At 36.2% G+C, this 26,481-nt stretch overlaps 1 protein-coding gene across 9 annotated transcripts in view; it reads left to right on the top strand.

Moving 5' to 3' along the window:
* NCOA1 (nuclear receptor coactivator 1) overlaps positions 1 to 26,481 on the top strand; it is a 279,136-nt gene that overhangs the window by 155,632 nt on the left and 97,023 nt on the right. For all 9 annotated transcript variants that reach the window (XM_050753579.1, XM_050753584.1, XM_050753581.1 and 6 more), the window contains 3 exons: positions 7,013 to 7,118; positions 14,386 to 14,552; positions 21,695 to 21,792. In XM_050753579.1, the coding sequence (XP_050609536.1) occupies positions 7,030 to 7,118; positions 14,386 to 14,552; positions 21,695 to 21,792 (354 nt within the window). In that variant the 5' untranslated portion in view covers positions 7,013 to 7,029. The remainder of the gene's footprint in view (positions 1 to 7,012; positions 7,119 to 14,385; positions 14,553 to 21,694; positions 21,793 to 26,481) is intronic.

Here is a 26,481-nt window from a genome sequence, read left to right as displayed (position 1 = left end):
CATGTTGTATATCTTAAATATACACAGTAAAATACAGTTTTTTAAAACTAGGCAAAGGAACTAAATAGACACGTCTCCAAATAAGACATACAAATGGCCAAAGAGTGCAAGAAAAGATGCTTCGTGTCATTAGCGATTAGGGAAATAGAAATCAAAACCATAATGAGATACCATTTCACACCCTCTAGGATGGCTGTAATTTTTTTAAAGGCAGGAAATAACTGTATTTGGCGAGGTTGTGGAAGATTGGAACCCTTGTACATTACTGGTGGGAATTTCAAATGGTGTAGTTACTATGGAAAACTGGTTTTCACAATTCCTCAAAAAGTTAAAGAGTTACTGTATAACCCAACAGTTCCACTCCTAGTTAAATACTCAAGAATTTAAAATATGGCCACATAAAAACTTGTACATAAATGTTCACAGCAACATTATTCATAATATTCAAAAATGAAAACTACCTAAATATCCATCCACTGGTGAATGGATAAACAAAATATGGCATCTCCAAACAATGGAATATTATTCAGTTATTAAAAAGGCAGTGAAAATCCTAAAGTCCCTATCCTTCCTTAACACATGAGAAAGATTTTGGTTGTCATTGAAATGAAAAGCTAAAATGAAAACTTGTTTCAAAGACCCTTATATGTCTTAGGACTCCAGTTTGAGAAACATTTTTTATGGAAATTACCTAGTTTAGATCTTTATTTATCATGTTTTTCCTGTGAGATGCCCTTCATACAACTATTAACTTGGAGATATTTAGCGCTCAAAGTATCCTTCTCACTATATATAAATGCTTCTTTGTGCTAACTGCCTGTTAAACATTTTTAAATATATTATTAGAAATGTTTATTAACTAATTGGCAGGGCTTTTTAAAATTATGCAGTTCTCAGCTAAATCCAAGAAATGAATGACAGATTTCTTGTGTAGAAATTTAAATTCAACTGAATTATAAGGCACTGTTCTATTTCTTTAGCCTTCACCTGTTTGGTTTAGTCTGGTACGTTTGAACAGAGATAGATGTAGTTTCTAGTTCCTAAAACTACTCTCTAAAGATTGCATAAGATTGGGTATAATTTAGCAACTCTTTTTAAATCAACAAGGGTACTTTTACTTAGAAACCTTACCTCTTTTTAAACAGCGATATGTAAATTGGTTTCCTGAAACCAGCATTTATTTTCTTAATGATCCTTATTTAAGTACCCTAACTGCCAAATATAAAGCCATTCCACGTAAATACAACATAATAGTTTTTCCTCATCAGAAGTTTTACATTGCCCTGTTTATTGTGTTTTGTAAACAGGAAGCAGTTAATACCAGAATCATACTATCAGCAAATTGTGGGTGACTGTCTCATAGTTCTTCAGCTTTTGGCTCTTATTTCAGTAGGCCAGCCTGTCTGGCTGCTGTTGAGTTGTTTGTTGTTTGTTCTCCCTAGCCCCAGAATCTCAGATATAGCAGTTGTGAATCTCCAGCTAGTAGTCTAAGGGTAGCACCGTATGGGAATCTTGCTTTAGATCCAGATATATTTATTACTCAAAATTATTCAATATGTGAGATTGTATTATTCACATCATATAACTGCAGCGTGGCTTGGGTCTGTAGTACTGTGAAATATCACAGGTTTTTGTTTTGTTTTGTTTTGTTTTGTTTTACAAAATAGTAGATCTTTACTTTTCCAAAATTAGAAGAAATATTCCCTAATTTCTAGACCAAGAAGGCAGTTTGCTGTTTTTTTCCCCATTGAAAGAAAGACAATAAGGATTTCAAGAAAGTTCATGTTTTTCAATTACAAGAAATAACTTCAAAGATTTTAAAAAATATTTCAGAAAATATTTAACCATACAAACTTAAATATCTTTGTTTTAGAAATCTTCAATGTTGTATTAGTAAGATAGGTTAATTGTTTTTAATTCATCACCTATTTATTTAGTTTCTCTATCCTTTAGGTATTATGTTAGCTATTGGATATATATACTATAAAAAGATGTAGTAACTGGCTTTGAGTTCACAATCCTGAAAGGGACACAAAAGAATTGTAACTTATAGCACATTATAATAAAAAACATAGGCCCGGGATTATTTTGAGAACAAGTAGAATTTCAGATGGATAAATTCTTAGATGGACATAACCTAATTTCATTGGAGGCTGAAAAGATGTGCAGCTAAGGAAACAAAAAATGGTACCTGAACATGAAGTAAGCATCAGCTAACTCTTTTCTTTTGAATTGGGCAAATTCTAAAGTCACGTCTTTCAACTTCCTTGTTTAGCATTTTCTTCTTTCTTTTGTTTCTACTTTTGTAGAAAAGTTTAGAATTGATGCTTCATTATTACAAATTTATTGCATTATTTCATTTTTAGATTACTAAATTTTAAAATGCATTTAATTTATATGAAATTAAATGACTTCTTCTGTGATCTTTGGTTAATCTTATTTATGCTTCTGTGAATCTCTACAGGGAAACAAGATGTATATTTTGTTAGTTCCAGTAATACAATGAGCCAGTTATTTTTATTTTGTGTTTGAGTTTTAGAATGGATGGTAGCAAAACCATGTTGGTCTTCTGACTTTGTTTTGTGGTAGTTGTTGCAAGTCTGGTATATTTGCCTTGCATTGGGGTTGTTCACCTTAAATTGTAAAATTTGCAAAGGCTAACTAGGCTTCTATATTTTCCTTATTGTGTGTTCCTTCCTCTCCAGTCGCCCCCATAGAAGGTTTGATAAATTGTTTTTTAAGACATTAATCTGTAATGCAGTTCATCTCATTTATCATTAACAGAAATCTGAAATTTAAAAGTATATCATTTTTATACATGTTTGATTTGAGGTGACAATGGGATATCCAAATGAAAACATCCAGTTAACAAGTGGACATTCAGATACCAGATTACTAAGATGAGAAAGATTGTACTTATTCTTCATAGAGGACATGTTAGAATAAAAGTCAAATCCTGTCATCTTTCTGTTGTTAATCCTCCAGTAACTGCCTCAGTCACTGGGACTTAGTCCTTACAATGACTTTTAAGACCTTACATGGTATAGCCTCCCATTATCTCTCTGACCTCATCACTTACTCCCCCATTCCCCCGTTCTAGCCATGCTCACCTCTTTCATGTTTCTCAAAAAGCAGTTATGCTCTTGCTTTAAGGTCCGTCTACCTCCCCTTGCCAGAAGCACCCTTCCTCCATTTATCATTCTCTTGACTCTCTCCCTTACCCCTTTCTTACCTTTGCTCATATCTCTCACTTTTTCAGTGAATCCTTTCCTAATTACCTTACTTGCTTCCTTTCCACTTCCACATACCTAAGCCTCTGTTTTTGCTTTATTTTTCTCCATAGCTCTTATCACCTTCTAATATACTGTATAATTTACTTTTTAATTTCATGTGTTGTTGTCTCCCTCACAATAGAATGAGACTCAGTGAGGACAGTTATTTTGTAAATTTTATTCACTGCTGTATCTCTAGTACCTAGAACAGAGGTTGGCATATGGTAAGAGCTCAGTAAATATTTGCGGCTAATTTAAGTTGGTCTGCTCCCACATTGAGATCAATTTAAAGTTTTTTGGCTAATATTTACCTTTTTGTCTAATATTTACCTTTGCTGAGAACATGAGATATTATTACCAAGGACTTTATTTTTGAAGTCTTTTCTTGAGGTTGAAACTAAAGTTAACATATATAATCTATATACTTGTATATACAGATGATATATATAACATAATTTATTTATATATAGATTATATAGTAATATATAATACATAATACACAGCATATGTAATCTATGAACACTTGATTGGACCATCATTTAGTAACTCATTCACCAGATCCTATAATAGACTCACACAATAGGTGAGAGCTGATACAAACTTTGTATATTATGTTTAGGAGGTTGGATGTTGTCCTATGGGCATTGAGGATTTAGTGAAGGGTTTTAAGTAAGAGATTGACATGATTAGACATACACTTGGTAGACTACTCTGGTGGGTCTGCAGAGGATAAACTTAAGGAGGACAAGACAAGAAACAGGGAGAAGCTATTTGGGAAACTATTTTAGTAGTCCAGCAAAAGAGTTAAATGAGAACCTGGATTGAAATTTTGGTAAAGGAAAATATGAAGAAAGGATAGATTTTGGAAATATTTAAGAAGTAAAGGCCGGGCGCGGTGGCTCACGCCTGTAATCCCAGCACTTTGGGAGGCCAAGGCGGGTGGATCACTAGGTCAGGAAATCGAGACCATCCTGGCTAACATGATGAAACCCTATCTCTACTAAAAATTAGCCAGGCATGGTGGCGGGCACCTGTAGTCCCAGCTACTTGGCAGGCTGGGGCAGGAGAATGGCGTGAACCTGGGAGGCAGAACTTGTAGTGAGCTGAGATCGGGCCATTGCACTCCAGCCTGGGCGACAGAGAGAGACTCAGTCTCAAAAAAAAAAAAAAAAAAAAAAAGAAGTAAAAACTGGCAAACCTTAGTGTTTGCTTGCATGCAGGATATGAGAGAAAAGGCTAGAATGACTGCAGTGTAGCAACTGAGACAGGAAATATATGAGAAGGAAATAGGTTTATAGATAGACTTTGCCCAAGGACAGGCAGGTAGTGTTTAATCCAGGACTTAAACAAGGTTTTTCTGGCCCCAAAGCTCATGCTGGTTTTGTTTTGTTTTGTTTTGTTTTTGCTTTTTTTATTATTTTTAACTGATGCATAATAATTGAATGTATTTATGGGGTACAGTGTGATACTTTGATACATGTGTACAATGTGTGTGATCAAATCAAAGTAATTAGCATGTTCATGTCAATCATTTTTCATTTCTTCGTATTGGGAACATTCAAAATCTACTCATTTTGCTATTTGAAAATAAATTGTTGTTAATTATAGTTACCTACAATGCTATGGAACACTAGAACTAAATCCTCATATTTCGCTGTACTTTTGGATCTATTAAACAACCTCTGGCTATCCTCTCCTCCCCACATCCTTCCCAGCCTCTAGTAACCTATTCTGCTGTCTACTTCTATGAGGTTAACTTCTTTAGTTTACACGTGAGTGAGAATATGCAGTATTTGTCCTGTGGCTGGCTTATTTCACCTAGCATAATGCCCTCCAAGTTTGTCCATGTTGCCGTGAATGAAAAGATGTGATTCTTTTTTGTGGCTGTATGGTATTTCATTGTGTATATATACCACATTTTCTTTATCCGTATATCTGCTGATGGACACTTAGGTTGATTTCATATCTTGGCTTATTGTGAATACTGCCACATAAATATTGGAGTGCACATATCTCTTCAACATACTGATTTCATTTCCTTTGGACATACGCATATTTGTAGGATTGCTGTATCAGATATATAGTAGTTCTATTTTTAGTTTTTTGAAGAACCTCCATGCTCTTTTCCAAATGGCTACACTAATTTGCATTCCCACTAAAAATGTATAAGAGTTTCCTTTTCTCCTCGTTTCTTCCCAGCACAGAAGCCCATCCTTTTAACTACCATGTTGCAGTAGGCAAATCTAGTTGATTCCTTATCAGGGAAATGAGACCTTGAAAATGACATTTAAGCAGGGATGCTTTTGCTGCTGTTTATAGGACAGATTAGAAGTGAGAATGACTAGAATTGAGAAGGGAGATTAAAGGATCTTGCATTAATCTACAATTAGGTATTTGGTTCCACATGAGGATTATAACCATATCTGGGAATGAAGAAGGAGGAGACAACCTTGTTAAGGAAAAATTAGCAGGATTTGAATGCCAGTTAGAAATGAGTAAAAGAGAAAGAAGAATAAAAAATTGTAAAATTGTGATCCTAAGAGTTGGAAATTTTAATAAATAGCACTTCTAATATGGAGAAATTGAAAATGTGCCTTTTTGGTTGCATGAAATAATAAGTTCATGATTAAAATTTTAGGGATTATTGTACACCAAAAAATACGACAGTTACTGGTCTTCAGAAAAGGGCTAGAAGCAGAGTCAGTTTTAAGACTAGAGGAAAGGGTTTACTCAGAAATACCAATTAAAGCCATGTGAGAGACTCTCAACATTCTTTATAATAAAGTTTCTCAGTATGGCTGCTAACATACAGTGCTGTAGTTTAATAATTTAGAATTTAAGGAAAAGCTAAAGGTTCTCCCATTTAATGAGAGTTTTCTTTCCTTTTGTAAGGGTAGATGGAGTAAAAGAGAATGGTGAAGTGTGTTGTTTGGCACTAATAAAATCCAAAAGGTAGTGATGATTTTAAGGCCAAGGATAGGACTCTGAGTTTCATTAGGAATTATGTGGAGAATAATGATTGATGAGGGACAGATCAGCAGGGATCTTTAAGTGCAGTCACTAACTGGTGCAACATGTGAGAGACCTGGCTGGCGTGCTAGGGGGAATGACTTTGTGTTCTCTGGGATCTATACCAAGATCCTAACATAGACTAAACATTTGATCTTTGTTGCCTGACTACATAAACAAAAGGTTAGGAGTATAGAACTCAAAGCGTAAAGTACAATTCAAAATCTAAATCTAGTTTATCGCTTTAACTTAATTATATATATATTATTTATCTTCCTATCAATATAAAATCCCAAACCTTATGAGTGAATGTTATTTTAAATTATGTTGAAAGCAGGTTCTAAAAAATAAATGCAAAGAATAATTTATCTGACTCCAGTTCAACATTCGGCTTTTACATTTACACATGAAAATGATTTTTTTCTCTTTGGAAAAAAAAGTCTCAGTATCTGTTTAATTATTCTAACCACGTTTTCATCCTAATTGGTTGTAACAATTTCACAAAGGATTATTAATTTTATTTTACAGATGTGGAAAAGAAAGCATAGAAACACTGTCTGATGACCTCTGTACTTTTATATAGATCCTGATATTTTTATGATGGCTGTAATTATCTATTCATTGAGATAGCACAGTTTTTAGAAATTTTCTAACAGAGGGGAGCTTCCCTACCTTTATTTGGTTGGAAAGGTCATAAGGGTAGATTTCTTACTGTTGTCCTTCCTGTTTAGGTGTGAAGTTTTTCAACATGAGTGGCCTCGGGGACAGTTCATCCGACCCTGCTAACCCAGACTCACATAAGAGGAAAGGATCGCCATGTGACACACTGGCATCAAGGTAGGAACACTCCTCTTAGTCTATTTTTGGCAGAGCTGCTTTATTACTTTCACTGCCACTTCAGAGCTTTTGTTTAATCTACTCCAAGTTCAGTGACTTTCTTTGAGTCTTTCATACTCACCATGTTGTCTTCCTTCCCCCAGGGTCTTTGCACATGCTTCTCCCTCAATCCAGCTTGCTTCCTCTTGATTTCCTTTAGTTAACACCTACTCATCCTTGAGATGTCAGCTTAGTCATTACATCCTTAAAGAGAGCCTTCTCTTCCTTCCATAACTGTTAGATCAAGTTCCTTCTTTCATATAACTGTCTCAGATGTTTTAATAGCCATGATCCATAATTGCAGATTTTTACTAGTGTGATTATTTCATGAATTTCTGGCTTCCCTGCTAGACTCTAAGCTGCCACTTGGTAAAGGACCTTGTCTGTTCTTGCTCATCATTGTATCTTTAGTTCCTAACACAGTGTGTGGCTTATATGTAGTAAGAACACAGTAAAGATTTGTCAAATGAATAAATAAATCTATTATATACCTTTAATTGCTGTCTTAGAACATTATGGCATTAATGGAACTAAGAAATATCAGACTTTAAAAAAATTATTATTGTGTAGTTAAATATTTGGTTATAAGAAATATGACCACCTTAAACAGGCTAAAAGAAATCTAATGCTAAGGAGACCCTCACAAATGCCAGATAGAGAAGAAACCTCAAATGCCAGATAGATTTAAATATGCATAGTTATATTCAGTCCTGTTAACTTTTGATTAGTATTGCATTACATGAATATACCACATTTGAAAAAGATGTTTTTATGCAAATACATTCCCTAGCTGCTCATTTAATATTAGATTAAAAGAGCAGCTAACTTCCTACCTGAGAGTAGCTTCCTACATTGAGTGGAAATTTTATTCCACTCATCTTCTAGGATTTAGAGGAAAGTTTTTCGAACTCCACACTATTGACATTTTGCATCAGAAAATTTTTTGTTGTAGGGGAGCTGTCCTGTATTTTGTAGGGTGTTTAGCATTATCCCTGCTTCTATACACCAAATGTCAATAGCATCTTAGTTGTGACAACCAAAAATATCTCCAAACATTGCCAAATGTCCCCTGGGGCCAGGGAAAGCAAAATCACCTCTCGTTGATAATCACTGATCTAGAGAATAAAGCTACAGAAGACTCTTCTGTCCTTGGGTTACATGCTGCTTTCTCATGGGAGGAAAAAAGGGAGGATTTTAACAGGAGAATGCCAAGGCTCCAGGCTTGAGAAAGAAAAGTGACCATTTATCTTACTCAGCTCGGAGAGCTGTCAGAGAGAGACAATAACCTGAGTATTCATAATCACAAGTAAGTGTCCAGATGCTGGGAGGAATGTTGAGATCAAGATACGATCTAGAAGTGTGTTGTCAAAAATTAATGCTCTTGTTTTTATCTGTATATAAAGTCAGTCGTTAAAGTTAAGAATAAGTAACTATCTTTTACATTTAATTTTTTGTTTGGGGAAATTTTTTAAATATGTAAAAGAATATAGACTAAGAAACTATATCCAACACAAGGTAATTGATAATATTCACATTATTATTTTGTTACTATTTTATCATATTTGCATAATCCTCTTTAAAAGTAATACAATATTGATTTGTCTGCAGTATTTTAATCTATTTTTAATAATCATGTGGGTATTTTATATATATACACACACAGGTATCTGAGCAATATAGAACGTTAAATTTACATAATTTATATGATACTGTATATATTTTCTTTTTTTTTTTTTGAGATGGCATCTCGCTCGGTCGCCCAGGCTGGAGTGCAGTGGCGCAATCTCGGCTCACTGCAAGCTCCACCTCCCGGGTTTACGCCATTCTCCCGCCTCAGCCTCCCGAGTAGCAGGGACTACAGGCGCCCGCCACCACGCCCGGCTAGTTTTTTGTATTTTTTTTAGTAGAGACGGGGTTTCACCCTGTTAGCCAGGATGATCTTGATCTCCTGACCTCATGATCTGCCCGTCTCGGCCTCCCAAAGTGCTGGGATTACAGGCTTGAGCCACCACGCCCGGCCGTGTATTTTCTATAGTGTACTTTTTCAACATGAATTTTGAGGTTTAAATATGCATAGATATATTCAGTCCTATTAACTTTTGATTAGTATTGCATTACATGAATATACCACGTTTGAAAAATATTATTTTTCTACAAATGTATTCCCTAGAGATAAACAGCCCTGTTATAAATTTTCGATGTTACAGCCAGCCCTGCAGCAAACATCCTCACACGTATCTCTTATTTTATACATAAGAGTTTCTTTGGTCAGGCACAGTGGTTCACTCCTGTAATCTCAGCACTTTGGAAGGCCAAGGAAGGTGGATCACCTGAGGTCAGGAGTTTGAGACCAGCCTGGCCAACATGGTAAAAACCCATCTCTACTAAAAAAAAAAAAAAAAATTAGCCAAGTATGGTGGCAGGCACCTGTAATCCCAGCTATTCAGAAGGCTGAGGCAGGAGAATTGCTTGAACATGGGAGGTGGAGGTTGCAGTAAGCCGATAACAGTGCTACTGCGCTCCGGCCTGGGCAACGAGCAAAACTCCGGCTCAAAAAAAAAAAGAGTTTCTTTAATATCTGTATAAATTTTTATGTTCACTAGGTAAGTACCACATTGTTTTTCAAATAACAGGCATTGAGAATTCCTTTTTTCCCACATTCTTACTAACACTGTTCTCTTCTCATTTTAGTACTTTGCCAATCTAATGGGTGTGGGGTTATAGTTTTAGGGGCATTTCCATGATAATTAGATAAACTGATCATCTTTTTTTGGTCTTTTACTCATTTATATTTTCCTCCTTTGTGAATTTCTTGGTTGGTTGTATCTTTTGCCCATGTTCCTGCTGGGTTGTTTGTTCTTTTCTTTTTTATTTCTAAGACTTATTTTAAATTTTCTGGTTACTAACCTTTTCTTGCTTATAATTGATGCAAGTATCTTCTCCCAGCCTGTTGGTTAACATTATTTATGGTGTCTCTTGACATACAGAGCCATAGGTTTTCATGTGTCAAGCTTTTTAGGGTCTTGTTTAATAATTTTCTTCTACTCTAAGGTTTTAAATATATTTTTGTAATGTTTTCTTCTAATACACGTTTAAGGTTTTAATTAATCTGAAATTTATTTTTGTGCATGGTGTAATGTAGGGACCTAATTTTATTTATTGTTTTTCCCAGTTATACACTACCCTTGACTGTTTTTGTTCTGTTACCTTTATTACAAATCAAGTTCCTGTATATATAGAGATCTTGTCTGAGCTTTTTTATAGTTGCCTTGATATGTGATGGAACAAGTTGTTCTTCTTGGTTATTCTTCAAATCCATCCATTGTGCTGAATCTTCTTACATGTTCTAATGGTTTATCTGTAGATGCTCTGATGTTTTTGTGTATATAACATCATTACAAATATAAAAGTTTCGTATCTTCTCTTCTTTAGATATCTTAAAGATAATTATCTTCACATTTGCTTTAAAAATATTTGAAAGTACCATCTCCTTGAGGTTTGTAACTCAAATATGTGCTTCAGTTTTAACAAAACGATGTATTTGATATGGTAAACTAAAAATTTATAATATTGAAACTGAGTTTATGTATGAATATCACCTTGTAATGTTTCTGTCTCCCCAAACAGAAGTGAATTCATTAATCATAAAGAGCATCTGTTAGACATCAGGGTATTGCCAGCATTGTGTACAGATCCTTGAACAGGAGAGTTTCTCAGCAATTGTCTGGTGGGGTGAGATATCTCGTATCTCCCTCCTGTTACCTCTTCTCCATTCATTCATGCTTCTAGGAGAATGAGGATTAAAACGTTAATCTCAAAATTATAGGTAGCTGTGTTTGTGCTTGTTGAGCATTTCCAATTCAACTCAAGTACACATTAAGTGCCCGCTCTTCAGCCAGCACCATTTGCATGATATTTTAAGGATACAAGTGAAATGTGAGACGTTTCTGTCTTTAGGGAGCTTACAAATCTGGTCATGGCACTCATTCTGCTTTTTAAATTTCTGGGCTCCCCGTGTCCCTGAAAATAAATAATCATAATCAAAACGATGATAATAGATAACATTTACTGAGCTAAAAGTATATGCCAGGAACTCTGCCAAGCATTTTACATGTATTCTCTTTTTTATACAAAACTCTGGGAAGTAATGTCATTATCCTAGTTTTACAGATAAGAAAATCGAAGCTTAGAAAAGTTAACTTTCCACTAAGTGACTTGCTCGGGGTTGGATGGCTAGTAAATGACAGGAAGTTTGGGCCTGTGCATTTTTTGTTGTTGTTGTTAAGGCACAGGATCTCATTCTATTGCCCAGGCTGGAGTGGAGCAGCACAATCATAGCTCACTGCAGCCTCCAACTCCTGGGCTCAAGCAATCCTCCTGCCTCAGCCTCCCGATTAGCGCATACCAGCATGCCTGGCTAATTTTTATTTATTTATTTTTTTTGAGACAGGGTCTTGTTGTGTTACCCAGGCTGGTCTTGAACTCCTAGCCTCAAGCATTCCTCCTGCCTCTGTCTCCTAAAGTTCTGGGATTACAGGTGTAAGCTGCTGTACCCAGCTGAACCTGTGCTTTTAAGTAGTATACCATGCTTTTTATCATGGCGTGCAAGATCCCTGTGATCTGATCTGGACCACATCTTTTGCCCTTTTGTTTCTTATCTATAGTTTAGCTATACTGAACTACTTATAGATTCTTTAACTTGGTATTTTCACTCTTACTTTATACCTTTGAAAAAGCTGGTTTTTTCTTTCAGGAAGCCAGCCTCTCCCTACCACTAAGTTCATGCATCTTGTTCTCTAGGTCTAGGTGTACTTCTGTAGTATTCTAGTCTTGCTGCATAGTATTGTAATGGCCTGTTTTCTTTGTTTTCCAACTAATTGGGAGCTGCATCTAATTTATTTTTGGATCCTCCAGACACAGTACATGATTATCTGGCATATAATAAGTATAGGAGTATTTGTTGAGTTAGCTAGTTTGTTGAAGGAAAAACGGTACACACATGAGATATTAACTCAGAATAGCATTAACTAGGAGGTCTGCAATATAAATGGTAATAAAAAGGATTCGTAAAGAGAGAAATATAGTTGACCCAGAGTAATAAAGGAAGACTTCTTTTCCATTAAGGTAGACTTTTTTTTTTTTTGCCATCTCCACTTTTGGCTTTGAACATATCTGCTCTCATTTTATCTCCTTGCTTATTGGTTACTTCATTTCATGGTGAGTTTTTGTAGTCTTAATCTCTAGTCATTTTATAGACACCTTGCCAGTTCATTACTTTTAGCTTCTTGCTTTCTCTATCCCCTCTCTGTCTGCGTGTCCTGCCTGTTCTATCACTTTTTTCTTTTTCTGTATACTGTCTTCAAGTTCTTTGGTTTTACACAAAACTTACCATCAAAAACATATTTGAGAGTTCCACCAAGAGAGTCCAGTTTACTCTAAATGTTGAAATTTAGATCCATGGATTTAAATAGATCATAACTTTAGACTGAATTTACTAAATAGACCTTATATCAGTTAGTTTCTCTAAGGTAGAAGTAGATGTCTTCAAACACTGTCCGGTTGCAGAGCTGAGGTTCTCTAAAACCTTGTATGTATCAAAATGTATGTTACTCATTTTATTCATGCCTTGGTGTGTAATTTGTCAAAATATCTTGCTCCATTTTCTTGTTATGGGAGTTATAAGATACAATTTTAATAACTACAATTGGGAAAATTCCTCAATAATGAAAGACTTAAAAGATGAAAGACAGAAATGTGACGGTTGCAGTTTTAAAATTTGGTTTTGTTTTGGCATTTGTAATATTTTGTTTTGTGTAGGTAAATACATTTGATTAGTTGATTCTTTTCAACTTACTATATTATTTTGTGCTGTTGTTTTTATAGTCTTTAATATTATTAAGAAAGGTAAATGGGGCTGGGCTTGGTAGCTCACACCTGTAATCCCAACACTTTGGGAGGCTGAGATGGGCGGATCATGAGGTCAAAAGATCGAGACCATCCTGGCCAACATGGTGAAACCCTGGCTCTACTAAAACACAAAAATTAGCTAGGCATGGTGGCATGTGCCTATAGTCCCAGCTACACAGGAGGCTAAGGCAGAAGAATTGCTTGAACCCGAGAGGCAGAGGTTGCAGTGAGCCGAGACTGCACTGCAGCCTGGCGACAGAGTGAGATTCCGTCTCAAAAAAAAAAAAGAAAGAAAAGTAAATGGTATCTTAATTGTTGCCAGTTATGAGCTTTATAGCAGCCGATCTTCCCCTCTTCTCTCCTCTTTTTTCTATTACTTTTCTATCTAGCCAAATGATTTTGATTGCTGCTTATAAAACAAAGAGCTACTTGTGACCGGTTCTCCTATTATATTAGTTTGATAATAACAAAATTTCAAAGTCATACTTAACTGTCTTTATATGTGTTACAAAACAAGTTACCTGATGACTTGGCTAAATAAACCAGGGCTAAAGACTGAAAGGCAAAACAGAATCATAGTCATTGAGTACATTTGGTATACTTTTTTAAAAAGGTGCTACCTGTATGCGCTGTTATTCCTTGTTCTCATTATTTTGCTTTAAGATAAATTGTTTGACTTTGTTTATTGCATTTATAGGAACTTACAAATAGTTTTTTTTCTGTCTTTTTAGGACACAGCTGTATACAGAATACATTGTTCACTGTACCTTCATCTCTGTTATTATCCTTCTTATTTTGCTTTTGAATGGATACTTTTTTGATGAGGATCAACTAATGGTTTAATCATAAGAATTAAAAGTTTATCAGAGTTACCGGATTTCTAACTGTAACTTTTGAATTCTAGTATCGTTTTCCCTGCTTAATGTATACCAGTTATTTGAAAATTGAGATTTTTCTATTTCAAGGAGTTATTCATAATATAAAGTAGTTCCAAATGCAACTAGTGTATTTATTGTATGTTTGCTTTTAATATCTAGTAATTGTTAGTTATTTGAAAATATTTAAGGTGTATATATGATTGGGGAGATATATCTGTTATAGCAGTCAATTTACTTTATATATTTTAGCCAGAATTGTTTTCTAAACTTTGGTATTTGGTAGTGTCCATTTTTTAGATGTGAATTTATATCACTTTCTAAATCTGGTTTTATATTTTCAACAAAAATAAAGATCTCACTAAATGTGTAAGCATAGATACTTGATCAGAGAAGGATATATGGTGATACAAATGTACACTAACTGGATTTTCTTTGTGTGACAGCACTGAAAAGAGGCGCAGGGAGCAAGAAAATAAATATTTAGAAGAACTAGCTGAGTTACTGTCTGCCAACATTAGTGACATTGACAGCTTGAGTGTAAAACCAGACAAATGCAAGATTTTGAAGAAAACAGTCGATCAGATACAGCTAATGAAGAGAATGGAACAAGGTAAAAAACAAACAAAAAAAAACCCATGGCCGTGTGCTTTGTTATTAAGAAATTTATAATATGTCATTTTGCTTTATTATTATTATTTTTTTTATTTTTTTTTGAAACAGAGTCCCACTCTGTCACCCGGGCTGGAGTGCAGTGGCACGATCTCAGCTCACTGCAGCCTCTGCCTGCCAGGTTCACGCTATTTTCCTACCTAAGCTTCCCAAGTAGCTGGGACTACAGGCGCCCGCCACTACACCTGGCTAATTTTTTTGTATTTTTTTTAGTAGAGATGGGGTTTCACTGTGTTGGCCAGGATGGTCTCGATCTCCTGACCTCGTGATCCACCCGCCTCGGCCTCCCAAAGTGCTGGGATTACAGGCGTGCACCACCGTGCCCAGCCTACTTTTTTATTAAGAAATTACATTGAACATTATATATAAATAAATGTCTTTGTTAAAATGCTGTTTATTTTAGAAAGAGAACCTGAGAATCTTCTTGTTATAACAAAGTGTCTTATTAAGTTAACTCAAAAGCTGGTTGCTTTAGATTATGGGACTCAGTATCATAAGAGATTGAGTCAGAAGACACAAGTTGTGGAGTTGGACCTGAGGCCCTGGCATAGAGTTCTTTAGGACAGTAGCTCCATGAAGGGAAAAATCTCTCCAGCTTTATGAGGAAGTTTGTCTCTACTTGGGCTCTTCTCTCCAAAAACCCTGATTTTTTAAAATTTTTTATTTTATTTTATTTTTTTAAATTTAATTTTATTTTTTTTATTTATTTTGAGATGGAGTCTCACTCTGTCACCCAGGCTGGAGAGCAGTGGTGTGATCTCGGCTCACTGCAACCTCTGCCTCCCGGGTTCAAGCAGTTCTCCTGCCCCAGCCTCCCGAGCAGCTAGGATTACAAGTGCGTGCCCCTATGCCCAGCTAATTTTTGTATTTTTAGTAGAGACGGGGTTTCACCATGTTGGCCCGGCTGGTGTATTTTTAAGGTTCATATTTTTACTACCTGTATTTACTAGGAACCCCATACCATCAAACCTCCTTGGTTGCCTACCAGAAAGAAAGGCAAAGCACTTTGAAGAAACAATCCCACAAGCTGGCCCCATGGGAGTGCCACAGAACAAGTGCTTCTGAGGGTGATTTTACACTGCAAAGTTATTTAACATATGAGGAAATAATCTAGAGTAACAACACAAATAATAAACAGAAGGACTGACCCCAAAGAACTTCAGATTATTAACATTAAAGTTTTATAATTTTAAGATTTTAGAAACTGGAAAATGGATAGTCTAGTGACAACTGATTTAGCAACGGGAGAAACCATACTGTAAAACTGCAGAGGGGAGCACTGGCAAGACGCCTGGCTAACACTAACAGCCTGGCTCCTGCTTCCTAAATTGGGGGTGGCAGGATTCCTGTGGGTAAACTGAGCAGTTGGAAGGTGAAGTCACGTGGGGATGATCCTCAAATGAAAAAATTCATTCCTTATCTTGCCCCCACTCCTCACATAACTGCATGTTCTGTTTAATGTGAACAAAAAGCCAGATATTGGAGGAAAGCCTGTAATATAAAAGAGAGCAAACCAAGCAAATAAACAGAAAAAAGGAAACTCAGAGGAAGCCGAAACAATGCAGGGAGCTGAAGAAAACTTAAAAAGATACCAGTCCCTCAGAGACATGAGGGAAGATATTTCATCAAAAAATGAGAATAAGTCCTATAAAATGAAATATTCAAAAGAAGAAATAGCTTTTGGAACTTAAAAACAGGATAGCTGATAAAAATTTTACCTGTTTCTACTCTTTGCCTCCTCACACTCTGTGCCCTGACCAGTTGCAGGCACACCCTGCCCCCGCTATTTACGCTTGCTGTTCCCTCTGTCTGGAATGCTCTGTCTCTAGATATCCACATGCTTTATTCACCCTTTTCATGTCTTTGCTCAAATATGTCTTCTGAGTAAAGTTGTTCCTAACTAAACTATTTGAAATATTTTAAAAACTAGAAAACAAAATCTATGCATCTTTTTACACCTTCTTTATTTTCCCCACAGTACTGTTTACATCTGACATATGACATATTTTATATATTATTTGCCTGCCCCCACTAGAGTTCCATGAGGGAAAGGATTTTTGTTTGTTCACGACTATATCCTCAGTACCTAGAACAGCACTTGGGTACATAGTAGGCTTTCAATGCATGTTTGTTGAATGAATGGATGAAGGAATGAGAATTGAAGAAATCTCTTAAATAATAAGCAATGGAAAATGAGAGAAAAAATAAGAAACTTATAGGATTAGTTCAGGAAGTCTAACATATGATTAATCCCAGAAAAAAAAGAGAACAAATAGAAGGGAAGAAATGATAAGAGAAATAATGCAAAAATAATGTTCTCAGAACTAGAAGAATATTAGTTTCCAGATTGAAAGCCCTCATGTAGTGCCCAGCACAGTTGTTGAAAAAGAAAGATAAAGTAACTTATACCAATGCACAATTTAGTAACATTTCAGAACACCAGGGAGAAAAACAAGAGAGAAGAAAAAACAGGTCTCACACATACTAGATTGCTTTCAGAATAGGTTCAGATGTCTAAATAACAACATTGAAAACTAAAATTCTAGACCCAGAGTTCTGTGTTCATCCAGTTGAAGTTATGAGTGCCAAATAGACATGTTCAGACTTTCAGAGTCTCAAAGGTATTACCTCCAGTTATACCTGTTTCAGAAATCTCTATCCAATCCAAGATAGTAATGCTAGAAAGAAGGGCATAGGATCTTAACCCAGGGAAACCATGGAATCTTAACACAAAGAAAGGTAAAAGGAGACCCAGGATTACAGTTGCGCAGCAACCTAGAAAATAGCCAGTCCTAGTTGCAGCAGGTGGATAGAGGACTCTAGGGAACATTTCCATAGGAAAAAAGGAATGCATAAGAGTATCTGCTAACTGACTGAATCGAGGTGAATTTTTCAGCTTTGGAGGGGAGCTTAGGGTTGAATTAAACTATACATAACATCTGAAACAATATAAGAAAAGAAGTGTAAATTATAACACACACCTTGGCTCCCTTATAAAGTATGTTTATATGACCATAGTAACATATATATTAAATATTGGTTACTCAAAAAATTGTTAAAACTATACTGAAAGTAAGAGAGGAGGGGTACTTTGTGTAGCAGGTTGGTGTAAATAACTTAAATTCTTTACCTTTCATGATAGCATGTCAATAGATTCTGTCTAACGTGGACAAAATCAGGTTGTAGCAAATTAGCATGTTACTAAGAAGTATGAAGCGTATTAGGATATAGGCTAGGCTAGTATAACAACACACCCAAAATACAATGGTTTTAAAAAGATGGTCTAGGAAGGTGTCAGGGATTGACTCCTTCCATCTGTTTTGCTCTGCCATTCCTAGGGTATTGCCATTATCCATGTGGTTAGACATGGCCCCCTTGTCCATGTCCCAGCTAACAAGAAGGAGAAAGAAAAAAACAAGAAGGCATGCTTCTTTTCCATTACAGATAAGACCCAGAAATTGCATGTCACTAATGTTCACGTTCCCTTAGACCAGAAACTAGTCACGAGCCGTTCCTACCTTAGGTTTTCCCTAAAATGTTAGATGTTTTGAACTTCACACAAAATTATTTAATCTGCTTGAACTTCATAGTTTGTTTTTTAGAACTTGTTTACAAACAAAAGCCTTTCTTACCCTCATGTAATAAAACACATGAAATGATGAAGGAAATGTATCTTAAAATGAGAAACTCCTGCACCATAATAATAAAAAGATAACATAATTTAAAAATAAACAAAGACCCTGAATAGACATTTCTCCAAAGAAAATGTACAAATGGCCAACAAGCACATGAAAAAGATGCCCAATATCATTAGCCATTAGGGGAATGCAAACTAGAATCACAGTCACATACCATTTCACACTCAGATGGCTGTAATCAAAAAGACAGATAAGGCTGGGTGCTGTGGCTCACGCCTATAATCCCGGCACTTTGGGAGGCCAAGGTGAGAAGATCGCTTGAGCCTAGGAGTTTGAGACCAGTCTGGGCAACATAGCGAGACCCTGTCTCTACAAAAAAATTAAAAATTACCCAGGCACCATGGTGCATCCCTGTAGTCCCAACTATTTGGGAGGCCGAGGTGGGAGGATTGCTTGAGCCCAGGAGTTTGAGGTTGCAGTGAGCTATGATTGTGCCACTGCACTCCATCCTGGGCAACAGAGTGAGGAGTGTCTTAGGAAAAAAACAAAAAATGGTAGTAACAAGTGTGGGTGAGAAATTGAAAGCCTCACATACTTCTAATGAGAATGGAAAAATGATAGAGCCACATTGGAAAACAGTCCAACAGTTTCTCAACTGGAGGAGAGTTTAGGGTTGAACATAGAGTTAGCCATCATATGACCCAATAATTCCACTTCTAGGTGTATCCCCAAGAGAAATGAACACATGTCCATACAAAAATTTGTACATGAATGTTCACAACAACATTATCACAAATTGCTAAAAAGTAGAAACTACCCATATGTCCATCATATGGGTGAAAGTAGAAACTACCCATATGTCCTATAAAAGGACATATACCCCTATGAAGGACTATCATTAGGCAATAAAAAGGAATAAAGTACTGATAAATAATTCAACATGGTTGAACTCTGAAAACATGCTAAGCGAAAGAAGCAGCCCAGTCACATATGACCACATGTTGTATGATTCCATTTATAGGAAATGTCCAAAGAAGGCAAATTCATTGAGACAAAAAATAAATTGGTAGATATCTCAGGCTTAGGGGTATTGGAAAAATGGGGAGTGACTGGTAATGGGAATGGAGTTTTTTGGGAGGTGATGAGAATATTCTAAAATTGTGATGGTAGTTGCACAACTCTGTGAATATACTAAAAATCATTGAATTGTGTGCCTTAAATGAGTTAATTGTATGTTGTGTAAATTATAGCTCAAGAAAGCCGTTATTATAAGTATGATGTGAGATAACATACCATAGGTTTGCAAAAATTAAAAACTATAATATTGTTTTCAGCAAGGATGCAGAAGAGCCAAACCAATGTTACAACCTCTTTGGAGAGCAGTTTGTCAATACCTAGTAATATAAGTTATACAGACCTTATGATCCTGCAATTTCACTTCTAGTATTTATCCTGAAAAAACTGACACATGTACAAAAGAGGAAATATCAAAAATAGTTTATTATAGGACTGTAGTTATCAAAAGACCTACCAGTAGGGGAATAGAAATCTACTATGGATTATTTATATAATGTAATACTCTTAACAGCAGTTAAAATGAATGAATCAGACCTACATGTATCAATGTGGTTAAATCTCAAACATAATACTGAGTGGAAAAAGTAAGTTGAAAAAGTTTGTACAGTTGTCCCTTGGTATGTGTGGGGGGTTGCTTTCATGACCTCCCACTGATACTAAAATCTGAGTATGCTCAAGTCCCTGATATAAAATGGTGTACTAGCCAGGGGCAATGGGGCATGTCTGTAATCCCAGCTACCTGGAAGTCTGAGGCTAGAGGATTGCTTGAGCTTAGGAGTTTAGGGCTAGCCTGGGCAACATAGCAAAATCCCTGTCTCTTAAAATAAAACAAACAAAATTTAAAAATAAGATAAAATGTAATAATTTTTGCATATAATTGATCCTCCCATGTACTTTTTTTTTTTTTTTTTTTGAGACAAACTTTCACTTTGTCGCCCAGGCTGGAGTGCAGTTGCGGGATCTCGGCTCACTGCAACCTCTGCCTCCTAGGTCCAAGCAATTATTGTACCTCAGCCTCCTGAGTAGCTGAGATTACAGACATGTGCCACCACACCCAGCTAATTTTTATATTTTTGTTAGAGGGAGGATTTCACCATGTTGGCCAGGCTGGTCTCCAACTCCTGATCTCAAAAGATCTGCCTGCCTTAGCCTCCCAAAGTGCTGGGATTACAGATGTGAGCCACCTCGCCTGGCCCATGTACTTTTAAATAATCTCTAGATTACCTATTATGATACCTACGACAATGTAAAGGCTATGTAAATAGTTGTACTGTATTGTTTAAGGAATAATGATGAAAAGATGAAAAAAAATCTATATGTATTCAGCACAGACACAATTTTTTCTCAAATATTTTTGATCTATGGTCAGTAGAATCCATGGATGGGGAGGACTAATGGTATATATAACTACACATTTATGTAAACTTTAAAACATGAAACAATAATATATTGTTTATATGTATGTTTATATATATAAAACAATAATATATTTTTATGAAATCATACATATGGAGTGAAAGTATAAAAACATGCTTAGAATGATTATGGCAATCTCAGAGTAATGGTTGCTTCTGAAAAAAGGCACAGAGGAGGGAGGGCAGGCCTTTCACTGTATTTGCAACATGTATTTATTTAAAAAGGAAAAATATGGAGCAAATGATGTTAACATCTGTGAAAACCGAATGGTGGCTATATTAATATGCGCTGTATAATTTTCTGTATTTTTTGGAATACTTGAAATCCTCCTTTTTTTTGAGACATGGTCTCATCCTGACACCCAGGCTGGAGTGCAGTGGCACAATTATAGCGCACTGCTGCCTCAAACACTTGGGCTCAAGCAATCCTCCTACCTCACCCTCCGGAGTAGGTAGGATTACAAGCATGCACCACCACACCTAGCTAAGTTTTAAAATTTTTTGTAAAGATAAGAGTCTCACTATGTTGCCCAGGCTGTTCTCAAACTCCTGGCCTCATGCAGTCCTCCCACCTCTGCCTCCCAAAGCACTGAGATTACAGGCTTGGGGCACTGCACCCAACCCAAAATACTTCCTGTTTTAAAGTGAAAATATGAATTTTTATGCTCAATAATATAATACCATATTCTCATTGTTGAAACACTGGATGTAGTATTCAAATCTTCATGCTACCATGTATTAGTTATGTTTTCAGGCACATTACTTAACCTTTGTGATGTTCCATTTTATAATCCATAAAATAAGTATAATTAAGATTAGTGTGAAAGTGCCTAGATACTGACTAAATGTTATTTGAATTTGACAGTTGGTGAATCTGTGTCTTCATAAACTTGACTTTATGAAAACGAGCTCTTTTCAAAGATATGTGATTTTTTTAAGTTTCTTTATTATAGAGAAATCAACAACTGATGACGATGTACAGAAATCAGACATCTCATCAAGTAGTCAAGGAGTGATAGAAAAGGAATCCTTGGGACCTCTTCTTTTGGAGGTAGGTGTCGTCATTGACTTAGAAAATGATTAAAATCTTTGTTGTAGCCAATTTGGTTTTTTCTTTTTTTTTTTTTTTAATGCCTTATATCCAGTTAATAAATTATAAAACAAAGAACTTCTTACAATTTTATCATGATAACCATTTGACAGTTGTTACTGTTTCAGAATCAAAAGTGAATAATGAACATAAGAAATTTTCATGAAGGCATTCTGAGCAGTGAGATGGAAAACTTGAAGCTTATTGTGTATAGCTTTGCCTTTTATTTCTGTGGTGGTCAGGCCTAACTGGGAAAATAAAATATTAATATTAGATTTACTTGGCTAGCTAGTGTTATCTATATGTATACCATAGAATTTTACTTTTGAGTGAAAGATCCCACAGTTTATTGCAGTACGTGATTTTCTGCAGTTTTCTGAATAAAAATATTTAAATTATTTATATAAACATTCTAAGAGAATTACTATTTTAACTGTCAAACTTTGTAATGTGAAGAACTTTTAAATTTGAATGACTTTGTAATTACTATGTAATTTTCACCCCTGCATTTTCTATCTAATCTTTACTTCCTGCATTCTTAATATAAATGTCTTGTTTCCAAGCATCCTCATTACTTTAAATGCTTTCTCTCCTACATGAATGTTTAAAGACATATGTATGTATGTATATTTATTTATGTAAGGATATATAAAACAAATTATCCTTTCCTTATCTTTCCTAAAGGCTCTCCTCTCTGATGAAATCTTCTTAACTACTCAGACTTGCATAGGTCTCTTTATTTTCTAATTCCTTTATATGTTTTGTGGTATTACCCCACTTCCTCCTGTTTTTGTATTAACCATAATTCCCTCTACCTACTGCTAATGTAAGAATAGTCTTAAAATTCACTTCTTTTACAGCCCCAGAAATATCACGTATTCTCGTTGCTTCACTTTTTATCTCTATAGAGATGATACTCAAATATGTACGTTTTGCTTTTACCTCTTCCCATACTTCATTCCTATAATGAATAGACACTAATAATAATAAATGCTAAATACTTTCAACTCTCCTATTAGCAACTTCTCCCTCTGAATCTAAATTCTTTATTTCCCTTCCACATTATACAAGTACTTTATTACTTCAGACTTTTGCTTTTAATTATTTTTATTCATGGAACAAGCGCATAATTTTGTAGAATTATAATATATGAAACACATTGGCTGTTGAAACTAGAATGGAAACTACTCTCTGAGCAAATACATACACATGTAACTGGTGAGGGGAGCTAGTACGTATGATGGATGTGAATTTCTTATTGTCAAAAGAAATCAAAAAATGACAGGAAAACATTCATTCAAAATTATTATAAGAAGACAAAGTAGGAATTAACTTTTTTAGCTGATGAAATTATTACTCTGAAAACCACTGTGAATCAAAGGAAAACTGTAGCACATTACATATAAATTAAATGTTATTATGCAAGCATTTTCAAATATGAAAGAACATATCACATTAGAAATTTAGAAAACAGTATGGAGGTGTATTTAGGTTCTTGACTTCAAGGAGCTAATAATATTTTTGTTTATGAATTACAGATATGTGAAATAAAGACTATCAAATAGAATTATAAATTTTACAGACAACAAATACCTTCATTGACAACCTGTTATACCTGATGTCTTTTCTTTTTTTTTTTTTTTTTTTTGAGATGGCGTCTCGCTCTGTCGCCCAGGCTGGAGTGCAGTGGCGCGATCTCGGCTCACTGCAAGCTCCGCCTCCTGGGTTCACGCCATTCTTCTGCCTCAGCCTCCCGAGTAGCTGGGACTACAGGCGCCCACCACCACACCCCTGACCCTGTCCCTGTTAACTTAAACTTTATGGAGTTTCATCCATGGAAGCTAAAACAGGAAGGGTAGAAAAGCTACCAAGAGATGTTTTCATTGAATAATCCACGTTACAGTCTTGAGATGCACTGTTCAACATAATAGCCAGTAGCAACATATGGCTATTAAAATTTAAATTAGGGCCAGTCACAGTGATTCACACCTGTAATCCCAACACTTTAGGAGGCTAAGGCAGGAACATCATTTGAAGCCAGGAATTAGAGACCAGTTGGGTAGTGTAGTAAAACCCCATCTGTACAAAAAAATGAAAAAAGGTAGCTGGTCATGGTGACACATGCCTTTGGTCCCAGCTACTTGGGAAGCTGAGGCAGGAGGATTGCATGAGCCCAGGAGTTTGAGGTTACAGTGAGACTTGATTGCACCACTGCACTCCAGCATGGTCAACAGAGCAAGACCCTGTCTTTATTAAAAAAAAAGTTTTTTTTAATTAAATAAAGTTAAAAATTCAATGCTTCAGTCTCACCAGCCATATTTAAAGTGTTTGGTATCCATATGTGGTCAGTAGCTACTGTATTAGACAATATAAATATAGAATATTTTCATCATTGCAGAAAGTTCAGTTTGACAACACTAGTGTAAGAGGGACTTGCCCAGATAGAAGATCCCCAGAGGTAAAAAATGAACAAATATCCACCACCATACTATGAGAAATTCTCACCATTCAGAATTGTTTATTTCTCCTTTTATTTATTTATTTATTTATGTATTTATTTTATTTTATTTTATTTATTTATTTTTGAGACAGAGTCTCTGTCACCCAGGCTGGAGTGCAGTGGTGCGATCTCAGCTCACTACAAGCTCTGCCTCCCGGGTTCATGGCATTCTCCTGCCTCAGCCTCCTGAGTAGCTGGGACTACAGGTGCCCACCACCACGCCTGGCTAACTTTTTTGTATTTTTAGTAGAGACAGTGTTTCACCGTGTTAGCCAGGATGGTCTTGATCTCCTGACCTCGTGATCCGCCCACCTCAGCCTCCGAAAGTGCTGGGATTACAGGTGTGAGCCACTGCTCCTGACCTATTTCTGTTTTTAAAAATATAAAATAAAGTTAGCACAGGTAAAGAATGAAGATCCTGGAAGAAATTTTTGCACATCTAAAGAGAAGGTGACGTTAGAATTTATTTATTCAACAAAGATTTGTTGAATACCTAGAGTGTGTCAGACACTGGATATCTACATCATGGAATTACTATAAAAATTAAGTGACACAATTTCTTAGCAGAGTACTTTACACATAGTACTCATTAAGTCCAGTATAGGCATTTTTTTAAAAGCTCATTTCCTCCCTTTGCTGTCTAAAATTCCTCTGCCTGCTGGTCAGAGTTCTGCATTATTTGACTGTAACCGTCCTGTTTCCTTTGGTCCATAAGAAAACTCTTATTTCAATCAGGGAGGTCTCACTATGTCTTGCACATGCATTCTAGCTTCGTCAACTTGCTTTGTATGATTCCCTACATTTCTTTGGGTTTTTTTTGTTTTTTGTTTTTTGAGATGGAGTCTTGCTCTGTCGCCCAGACTGGAGTGCAGATCTTGGCTCACTGCAGGTTCCGCCTCCCGGGTTCACGCCATTCTTCTGCCTCAGCCTCCCAAGTAGCTGGAACCACAGGCGCCCGCTACCATTCCCTAATTTTTTTTTTGTATTTTTGTAGAGATGGAGTTTCACCATGTTAGCCAGGATGGTCTCGATCTCCTGACCTCGTGATCCACCCGCCTCAACCTCCCAAAGTGCTGGGGTTACAGGCATGAGCCACTGCACCCGACCACCATTCCGTACATTTCTTTGTGGCTTTTGACACTTGCTGACCACTCATTCCCACTACCTTAAACATTCCATGGCACCTTTCACAGTGTTCTTTCTCTACCCCTCTGGTTACTCCTCAGCCTTTTTCTCAGATTTCTTTCTTTAATTGCCTCTTAAATGTTAGTATCCCCCAGGATTCTAGCCTTGGCTCTTTCCCTTTTTTTATTCTGTACACATTTCCTGGGAAGGTTTATCTGTGTCTTTGTCTGTATAACATATACACATATATGTGAATTACATGTTTGAAATCAATTGCAATTCTCTGATTTCACGCAATAGAAATCAACTCTGACTAAGCAAATATGAATTTATTGGAATGCTATTTGGATATCATAGAACCATGCTTGGAAACGGGATGAAATCAAGGTACCTTGAGGGTAGAAAGCAAAAGCTTTGTTAACAGTCTCTTTGAAAGAACTATCTGGGCAATGCCCTGCTGCTAGAATGAATGTACTCCTGCTATGTTTAGCTTTTTGTAATCCTTAAGATTCACATTTAAGGAGGAAGTCTCCCAGTGGCCTGATTAAGTATCCCATAAGACTTTATGTAGTGGGGAAGAAAATTTCCCAGAGGAAATCAGAGTATCCTTTACTAGGGGAAAAGATGATTGTAGTTAAAAACAAATAAACAGGCTGGGCGCAGTGCGTCACGCCTGTAATCCCAGCACTTTGGGAGGCCGAGGCGGGTGGATCACTTGAGGTCAGGAGTTTGAGATCAGGCTGGCCAACATGGCGAAATCCCATCTCTACTAAAAATGTAAAAATTAGCCAGGCGTGGTGGTGAGCGCCTGTAATCCCAGCTACTCAGGAGGCTGAGGCAGGAGAATCGCGTGAACCTGGGAGGCGGAGGTTGCAGTGAGCTGAAATTGCACCATTGCACTCCAGCCTGGGCAACAGAGTAAGACTCCGTCTCAAAATAAATAATAAGTAAAAAATAAACAAGAGACCCAAATGATTACTATATGTACCTGTGAATCACAAAGGTCTATCCTTAGCCCAGATCTC

Source organism: Macaca thibetana, chromosome 13, assembly GCF_024542745.1.
Source record: "Macaca thibetana thibetana isolate TM-01 chromosome 13, ASM2454274v1, whole genome shotgun sequence".
Lineage (NCBI taxonomy): Eukaryota > Metazoa > Chordata > Mammalia > Primates > Cercopithecidae > Macaca > Macaca thibetana.
Note: the sequence above shows the minus strand (reverse complement) of the source record. Positions and strands in the feature narration are given on the sequence as shown.